The 9,855-nt window shown below is 43.4% G+C and overlaps 1 protein-coding gene across 18 annotated transcripts in view; it reads left to right on the plus strand.

Annotated features, from left to right (window-relative positions):
- The window catches only part of TTLL5 (tubulin tyrosine ligase like 5), a 284,194-nt gene that overhangs the window by 139,019 nt on the left and 135,320 nt on the right, over nt 1–9,855 (plus strand). For all 18 annotated transcript variants that reach the window (XM_040477756.1, XM_040477758.1, XM_040477763.1 and 15 more), the window contains one exon: nt 7,131–7,285. In XM_040477756.1, coding sequence (XP_040333690.1) covers nt 7,131–7,285 — 155 coding nt within the window. The remainder of the gene's footprint in view (nt 1–7,130; nt 7,286–9,855) is intronic.

Here is a 9,855-nt window from a genome sequence, read left to right on the forward strand (position 1 = left end):
TTTTATTGTGGCAGTTATCACATCCTAGAGGCCTTGAATATTGTTCTCTGTTTCTATGTGTCTTGTCTCGCTAGATTACCAGTTCCTTCATGGGTAACGTTTTAATGGGCCACATTTTAATCTGTGTATACCCCTAAGATTTGACCCAAGACCTTGCTTATATGAAGCGGGTTTGGACTTCTTTTGAGCATTCAGGTGTGCAGCATTTCTAGAGCATGGCAACTACAGCAACAGTGATCTAGTTAGGCCTGGCCCTGGATCCTCTTTGGATAACAAAAGGTTATGTATCTGGGTGGGTGGTGGGTATATTCTGGGAAGCCATCAGGGCAATGCCATCATATTTTCATTACAACACTGGCAGCAAACAGCAGTAACAAGCAGTAACACTTGGGCGGGCCAGCAGCCGGAAATTGGCCTCCCTCTCTGTGTTTCACCTACCCCCTTTACAATCCATCACCTGTATTTATTCCCGCTGTAATTTAAACACCTGTCTAGATGGAATGCGCACAATGTGTCCCTACCCCACACATTCAGATATTTGCTCACCTGCCCGATTCGGAAGGCTGGCTCTAAAATAAACAGCGTTTGGGTATTACAAGAAAAAATGCACCGAGGTCACCGTGGCAATGGACATGAAGAAGGGAATGGGAGTGGAACCTCTGGAGGAGCAGCCCCAGGAGAGTGGAGCAGAGGAGGGGGAGGAGCAAGGGATGAAGCATCTGCCTAAGGCCTAGGCAGCGGTGGGTGGGATCCTGTGACTAGATCTCCCCGCAGGCAATCATTCACTTAGCTGACCAGCTAGAGAAAGGCTGGGGTGGAGGAATATTTAGCAAGTTTAATTTTGAGGCTTAAATGTCTTGGCTATTTATTTTTTTCCCTTTTAATGATTTTTAAGAGAGAAGGAGAGAGACAGAGTGGGGAAGGGGCAGAGAGAGCCTGAGACAGAGTCCAAAGCAGGCTCCAGGCCCTGGGCTGTCAGCGCGAAGCCCGATGCGGAGCTCGAACTCACAAACTGCAAGATTGTGATGTGAGCCGAAGTCAGACGCTTAACCAACTGAGCAACCCGGGGACCCCAATGTCTTGGTTATTTTTAATGGCCACTGTTTCTCATGGCAGCAAAACAAGTAGACTTGGAATTTTCTGACCCTTGTTTTAAACCATTTATTCACATTTGCATCCTTGTCATACTGAATGATTACTTAGTTAACGTTTGAGCATCCAAACAACACTGAGAAATAGTAAAATCTTAAAGTTCTGAAAGAATTATTTTCTCTACTCCTTCCCCTTGGGTGTTTTGTATCGTGCTCTTCACCCCACCCAGGCATTTCTGCTGGTTTTTGGAAAATTCCCGGAGCTTTCTGGAGGAGAACCTTTCTATGGCCCCCGTTTCCTTTTCCACCATCTCCTGTAAGAAGTGCTTCCCTGACATTACCAGGCACGTGAATTACCTGTGTGTGGCTCTTGTCAGATGCAGATTTCCTGCACTGGGGCTGAGGCTGGCTGACAGTCGGCCTCCTTATCAAGCTCCCAGGGATTGCAGATGCTGCTGGTCACAGATGGACCTGTAAGTTCCAGGCTCTGGTACAAGGCAGTGAGAGTAACACAGTGCTTAGAAACTACAAGCATCAGGCAGACCAGGAGTTGAAACGAGGGGCTGAAATGTAACAATTATTTGTTCTTGAGCAAGTTATTTCAACTCTCAACCTCAGTTTTCCCATCTATAAGTGAAGGCAATAATCCTACCTAACAGAGTTGTCTTGAAGACTAAATAAGTTTATATATAAATACACACACACACATACACACACACACACACACACACACACACACACACACACACAGAGGACAATGCCTGGCAAAAATTAAGTGGTCATTAAATTTAGCTATCGTTAGCTAAACATGACTTTATTGTTACTGTTACTGTTGTGAACCTGAAAGTTTTTGTATTTGCATAAAAATTAAGGTAGACTGTTTTAGAAGTCCACAGACTTACAAGGTTTTTACGTACGTGTGCTATCTTTTGCACATAAAGATGTTGATATCCATTGTCAGCAAGGCATGTTATTTGTGTCATAGTTTCAGTAATTAAAATGGGTTTTAGACTGTCCCATCTATCTTCCAGACACTATGTGACCAATGGGATGAATTCATGAGTTGGCCAGCCTAGACTTAGTAGCACAGACTCTGATTATTGGCCCAGGAAAGCCACCTGGCCCAATGGCTACAACCTCTACCTTAATAGCCTAATACTCCTCACAAAAATCATGAGCCGTCTCTTTTGTTACTAGTACTGTATGTCTTTATGTGCTATTAAGCCTGTCCTTCTTGAAAATGTTTCAGCGTGGAATGTTCATCATTACTGAAAATCAGATATATGTATGAAATTGTCCACTTTCTCTTCATCTGATGAAGCTTTGTTTACCTGGAGAAACGGAGATGGACAGAGCGTCAGATGTAGCCTGGTGGCAGCCATATTTATCATCCTTCTTCCTGTTAGGGTGGAACCTCCACGTGTGAACCCTGATTGACTTGTAGAGTTTATTAAGGCCCGGCCCAACGCAGGGAGATTTGCCCTGCCCTTAGATATTCCCTAGTCAAGACAAGGTGCCATTGGGGCCACAATTGATGCTTGGGTCCATTTTAGTTCGGCATCTCCTTCTGCCCATCCTGGAAAAAACTGGGAAACTGAAAGGAAGAACCAGAAGCTTTTTCAAGTCACATGGTCTAGGAATGATTAGCTTGGACCGACTCTAGCAAGATGTAAGTTTGTACACATAAGATTCAGCTAGATCTGGTTGAGGCTTCCGAGCTATGCTATCTGATTAGGTAGCCACAAGGTAGGTGCATGTGGCTTCTAAAATTTAAGTTATATAAAGTTTAAATTCCAGTTCCTAGTCATACCAGACACATTGCAAATGCATAATAGCCACATATGGCTTGTGGCCACTGTATTGGGCAGTGTAGATTATAGAACATTGACATCATCCTAATACGTTCTGTTGCATAGGGCTATTCTAGAACAGGGGTTGTTTGTCACTTCTGACTGATTTGTATTGGCTGTCTGGAGGACTGTGTAAAGAAGTTTCTGAGGCCATATCTAAGTGAGCCCCAAGTTGTTTGATTATTTACTGGCAACGTATGTTCCAGGAAGACAGAGCCGGGTCGGGTAGGGATAGTTGTGACATAGGTCCTGGGTGTCTTCTAGACAAAACCTTAGAAGTAAGAATAGAATATTTAAAATAGAGGGTCAGTTATTATTTAAAGAGACAGGTTACATTTTTAGCAGGAGTCGTTTGTAAAGAAAGATGAGGGGCACCTGGCTGGCTCCGTCGGTTAAGCCTCTGACTGCGGCTCAGGTCACGATCTTCTGGTTTGTGAGTTCAAGCCCCTCATCGGGCTCTGTACTGACAGCTCAAAGCCTGGAGCCTGCTTCAGACTCTGTGTCTCCCTCTCTCTCTGCCCCTCCCCCTGCTCACACTCTGTTTCTCTCGCTCGCTCAAAAATAAATAAACATTAAAAACTAAAAATGAGAAGCTTTAGAAGTTTTATTATTCTTTATATAATCTCTCATTTAAGTAGTGGTCCCTCTGCTACTTCAAAATAATGATGATATTTTGTTTTTGTGTAGAAGCAAATCACAATAGCTACCATTTTTTGGTTTATGCATGAAATGAGGAATCAATGTTACATGAAAAAACAAAACCCACAAAGAACCACCAAGAATCTAAAATTCATTTCATGTTCATGCCTCCTTTTACTATACCTGCTAAGAAACCAAACCTATTGATGGGGATGTTGGGTTCTCCCCCCCCGCCCCACTTCTTTAATATCCTCTGGTGAAGGGTAACATGGGGAATAATATTTAAGGCAAAGTGTATTTAGTGCCTGTATAATCACTGTTGTCAGAATTTGAGATAGTTAATTATATTTTCAAAAATCTCTAAGAATTAAGGATAACGAGGACTGTTTCCTACTAGTTTTAAAACTAGAAAATGGATTTTAAAACAAGAGTACCAGTTCTGCAACTGTTACGTGACCTTGAGCAAATTAGTTACGGTAAACTCTGAGCCTTAGGGTCTCCATCTCTGAAAGGGAGCGTAACAGTGTCTGCTTCCGTGAGTGATGGGTAAGGAGTAAGTGAGATCTAAAACCTCACTTCCAGGTGCCTGACATTACTATTCAAATGTTAAACCACGTTTGGGGTAAGTATACCACATGCACTTGGAGGAGAACATTTTCTGTCTAACCGTGGCCCTGCACTTAGCAGGTATGTGACTTTTGTCTGATTGCTTACCGTCAGAATTATCAAATTGATTTTAGTTTCCTCTTTTATAAAATGGGGGTAACAATAGAACCTACTTCAGAGGGCTTGCTCAGGGTGAGCTAATGCATATCAAGACAATGCAAGGACATCTAATACATGGCACATGGTGAGCAGTCAATAACTTAGGTATTAGGATGAAAATGACGGTGTTTAAATTAGGGGTAGCCTTGCCAAAAGAGAGAAGATTGAAGAAATCTGATATTTCTTCTCTTTCCCGTCCACTAATCTCCAAACTATACAGTTTATACTAAACATGGTAAAGTGTGTACATTTTGTTTATTTTATTGCTGTTCCACTATAAATTATTAATAAGCCTCTTGCATTAGGGTTTTGGCATGCTGCCTGAGGCAGCAATAGGAGAAGCTGCTAGTTATCATAAAGACCTTTCTCACTCTATAGCGTTTTTACAAGCTGCGAGCTCATGTCTAATTTGAAAGGCCTGATGCTTAAGGCCAGGGAGCAGGGCAGGAAGGAAGAGGGCTCAGTGTGGGGCAGGGGTGAGTTCGGTCCTTTTATTTTATTTATTGTCTGAGAACCTGACCTATGTTGCCTCTGGGGTGTAGGAAGAAGGCACGGCTCCTTGAAGGCTCTAGGGGCCAGAAAATACTACCATAACCTGCCCCAGTATATTCCCTCCCTACCCTTTCGTCTGCGTGTGTCTTCTCAAGGGGGTCAGAAATGATGAGCCAAGGTTGGCTTCTGAAGCTTCTTCTAAAGACAGGTCCACACTGAAGGGTGCAGCCTGAGTGTCCCGTACCCCAGCCTCCACAGACACTCCTGACCTATGGAAAATGCTTTCTTCCCAAGAAAACTATTTGAGTCCTTTGGTGTGAAGGCCTAGTCCTGGGCTGTTTCGCGTACTGAGTTCTTTAACTAGGGATGAAGTACTATACGGTTGCTAGAAATGATTTGTTTCAGAATTTTCAGAGTTAAAAAAAAAAAAAAAAAGACAACGCTCCAGAATTCTTCTGTTTGTAAATGTCAAAATTGCTAGGCTGTTAGGGCATTTTGGAGGAGGATGCTTTTCCTGGAATTTCCATCTCCTGTGCCTCACGCTCAGCACCCGGCATTCAGCTTTGTGCCCTCCCGCCTTTCATCATCCCCTCCCTGTGCAACTGATTTTGAAACACTTTTCAAACCATCCTTTCTTTTCGGATTTCATCCTCATCACACAGGTTTTAAGCTCACCACTTCGTGTCTGTATTTCTCATAATAATTTACATTTTCTCTTTTGGATGATAAAAGTACTCCATGCCCTTTAGGAGTTTATATCTGTGTGTGTGTGTGCGTGTGTGTGTTTAAGGAAATTTGGATCTGCTTTTTGTACAGTTTCATAGTGTGATTTTTTTTCTTTAACCTGAGATATTAACATGTTCCTACATCGTTATGAATTTTTCAGAAAACTGTAACAAATGCATAGCGTTCCCTTATATAGACAGAGCAAAATTTACCAAACAATACCGTTAGTCATTCTGATCTTTCCCTTTTTCAATATTGAAATCGATGCCTGTTTTCAAAATCTGTTCACAATATAGTGTAGTGAGTAAGAAGATGGGCTTTGGAGCTCCAAAGACCGGGGTCCAGATCCTGGTCTGACCAATTGTTCATAGGCCTCAGTTTGATTCTTTGTAAACGGGGATTATGAAGGCACTTACCGACAGAATTATGACAGTGGAAATGAGATGCGTGTAATGTACTCATTTACGCAGAGCTTTGCACATTCTCAGTTCTGCTAAATAGTGACTGCTATCACGATAGTCACCCTCATTAATCATGTGCAATTAGTTTTTAGCACAGTTGCTAGAAGTTAGATGATAGCATCAAAGTGTACAAATACTCTGATACCTGTAATAATCGATTGCCAAATTGTAGAAAGATTCTACCAATTTATAGTCACATAAATAGTAGAGGTACATATCTAATATAATGTTTTTTGTTGTTAGGTATCGATGTATATACGAAAATGGCCTCTTACATTTACATTCCTTTGATTTTCCAGTGGAAATGACTAGTTTTAAATGTTTAGTTGGTTAATTATATTCCTTTTTTGTAAATTGTTTATTGGGGTCGGTGCCCATTTTTCTTTTGCCTGTGCATCTTTTGTCTAAATGAGTGAGTTCTTTGTATGTGACAGTAATTATTTTTTTTTTTTTAATTTTTTTTTTCAACGTTTATTTATTTTTGGGACAGAGAGAGACAGAGCATGAACGGGGGAGGGGCAGAGAGAGAGGGAGACACAGAATCGGAAACAGGCTCCAGGCTCTGAGCCATCAGCCCAGAGCCTGACGCGGGGCTCAAACTCACGGACCGCGTGATCGTGACCTGGCTGAAGTCTGACGCTCAACCGAATGCGCCACCCAGGCGCCCCAACAGTAATTATTATTGTGTGTAACTAAAATTTATTGTGCATTTAGAACTTGTAGATGAGAGAACAAGGGTCAGAAAGGCTGAATATCTTGCCTAGTGTCTTAGACCCTTGTCTGGCACAGAGTAAATACACAGTAACCTCTTGCTGTTGTGGTTATTGATCTTTGTATTTCACAGCGCCTGGCACAGTACAGTACTTTGCACACGATACGAGCAGAATACTTAGTTGGTAACTTACATTGACGCCAGCCACCCTCGCTTCTCTGAACTCTTTGATGGGCACAGAAGCCAGCCTCTAATGGGTGCCTTTGTCACAGCCCCTGTTTTGGCTCAGATGAATCAGCATCTCCTGGACTTTCCTTGATTTCCTCCATATGTTCTTAATGATACTTTTCTAAAATGCCGTGAAATCATGTTATTTCCCTCACTTCACTTCTAGGTAACAAACCTGAATTTGGCAAGCGGCGCCATAAGCAGAAGCAGCGCTTCAACGCCCCCCACCCTTCGGCCCGTGATCAGTCCTAATGGCCCGACATGGTCCATACAGTCAGACCTTCAGGCTCCTGAGAGCCACCCCACCCCTCCTGGAAGCAGGTATGTGAAGGGTCCTGGAGCTAGTGCTTGAGTCACCGAGACAGCCTGGGTCCTAAGAGGGCCGTTCCTACCTTGAACTCCCTGCACAGACTCCCGTGGTCTGTGCCTTTCCCCACGTGTCCCAGTAGTCTGGCACTTGAATTGAGGGCCTCGTTTTATTTGTAAGACAGTTTGTGGACAAATCAAAGGCAAAGGAAGTTTCTGATACAGTTCAGTGAGCTCACTTGGGGGTGAAAGAGGAAGAATTTAAACTATGTTTAATCCTTGCCTGTCGTCAACATTTTCGTGTTTTGACCTCTGACATTTTCTCCCTGTCTCCTCAGACTTGTGCTACATTGCATTTCAGTAACTTAGTAACTTTGGATTCTCTTTTTTTTTTTTTTTTTTTTTGAGGGACATATTTGTTTTTTTATGTTTTCATCTAGGTTATGTAATTAAACTCAAACAGCCTCCCTGGACAATGTTCACTTGGGAAGTGGGGAGGAAATGTCCTTTATGTAGTTGAGCAAAGTGGCAGAGGATAAAATCCAAATAGATTCTGGCCATAGAGTAAGCAACTTCTGAATTAAAAAAAGAACCACTGTATTGAATTCTAGTCTCAATCCGTATTTTTTTTTTTTAAACGTTTATTTATTTTTGAGACAGAGACAGAGCATGAACGGGGGAGGGGCAGAGAGAGAGGGAGACACAGAACTGGAAGCAGGCTCCAGGCTCTGAGCCATCAGCCCAGAGCCCAACACGGGGCTCGAACTCATGGTCCGTGAGATCGTGACCTGAGCTGAAGTCGGACGCTCAACCGACTGAGCCACCCAGGCGCCCCTCTCAATCCATATTTTAAGTCCCCTATTAAAAAACAAAAATTTAAGAAATGGATTCCTAGTACATCTTGCCTTCGTGACTATTAAATATGGGTTTAATTGCATCTGTCCCTGAGTGAAATGAGCTAGAGAGGAATGTGATCGTTCCGATCAAGTATTCTGTTCCCTCCAAATAAAGATATTGTCCCCTCCAAATAAGGAAGCTCTGGCCCGGGTGCCCCACTGAGTCCCCACCCCTGCCCCAGCACTTCCAGCCTCTGAGGGTGGGAGGGTGACCCAAGACTTGGGCATAAAGGAAATTGCTATTTGTCAAAGTATCTGTTGGTGTTAGAATCATTACTGAAGGAACTCATTTGGGAAGCAGAGACTCTGCCCGGGAAACAACATAAACATAAGCACATTACGTCACGCTCGAATCCAGTGTCGTTCGTACCAGTAATCATTGCAGTCAAGGGTGAAAAGAATCATCCTAACTGAGAATCATAAAGAGTCGAAGACCAGGAGACAGGCCTGTTTGAGAGAGGACATCCTCCCACAAAGTTCTCTTCACAGAAAGAAGTCTGTCGTTTGGTGATTTACAGTCCACAGAATAACCACATTCCTAAAACATAGGTCGTAAAAGAGAAATTCTGTTTATACCATAGAGCTCTATTTTCCATATAAAATATTTCCAAATATTCCATTTTCATTTTATAATCAGAGCCTTGTTTCTGTGGAAAACATTTTCCCTGCAATCTGGGGTATATTTTCTATCTATATGACAAGACTGTAACCATTTTCTGTACTATAAACAAAATGTCAAAACTACATATTTTGGAGAAGTAGACTTGTAGATGGAACGAGGAAAACTTTTTTTTTAATAAAAGTTGTGGCTGGGTTTCGAGCCTTCTTTTCGTAGCACCTGTTTGTCAGAGCTGAGACACAGAAAGATGCGGGAATCCGTCCAGCACTGTGCGTGGTCTTTTTCTAGCCAGACCGTGCTTGTGACCTACAGGAAAATAGCACATTATACCACCGACTGAGCCACTGGCCTCAGAAAGCAGCTCCCGCAGAGTCCCCTGGCCTTTTCCTTTTTGGGTTAGTTGTGCCCAAAGCCGCCCTCTTGTCACCTGCTCTTCAAGCTTAAGGACCAGTTTTCAGGTCCCATTTCAGTGTGGGGTGGCCCTGGGGAACCCTCCTCTGCCCTCAGGTAACCTCTGGTGGCCAGAACAGCCCGGAGGTTCGGCTTGGGGATTCCAGTTCCGTGTGGAGCTCCCAGAGGTGCCCACCCTAACGCAGTGCTAACTGAGTTCCCCAAGCTCCTTCCAGACCTGGCGGTGTCGCAGGCCCCAGCCAGACACTGCCAGCAGGCATTCCACGCGGTAACGGGCCCCGGTCTCCATTTTCACCCGGTTCAGTCACCGTTTCGTGGCTCTTGGGTCCCTTGTCCCTCTCTTAGTAGTAAGGGTGACTGAGTTCCATGAATATGGGATCAGTAGCTTAGAGATGTGAGTTTTATTACTGGTTTTGACACTAAGGGACCCTAACCTACTTATTTAATCTTTTTCTTGGGCTGTTTTGAGAGCTTTTAGAATGTCCTTACAGCACTTTGCCCTCCCTGGAAGTGGATGCTAAGTAAATAAGAGGTACGCCTGCTGGTTCATCTACGAAGCAGCAGCGGATTCCAGCGCTGAGAAACTCTGACAATTCACTAAGCCAGGCGCTGTCCCGTAAACAGTAACAAGATGTAAAGAGAATCCATCGCTGGCAGTG

This window comes from Herpailurus yagouaroundi, unplaced genomic scaffold (genome assembly GCF_014898765.1).
Source record: "Herpailurus yagouaroundi ecotype Mexico unplaced genomic scaffold, PumYag 141, whole genome shotgun sequence".
Taxonomy (NCBI): domain Eukaryota; kingdom Metazoa; phylum Chordata; class Mammalia; order Carnivora; family Felidae; genus Herpailurus; species Herpailurus yagouaroundi.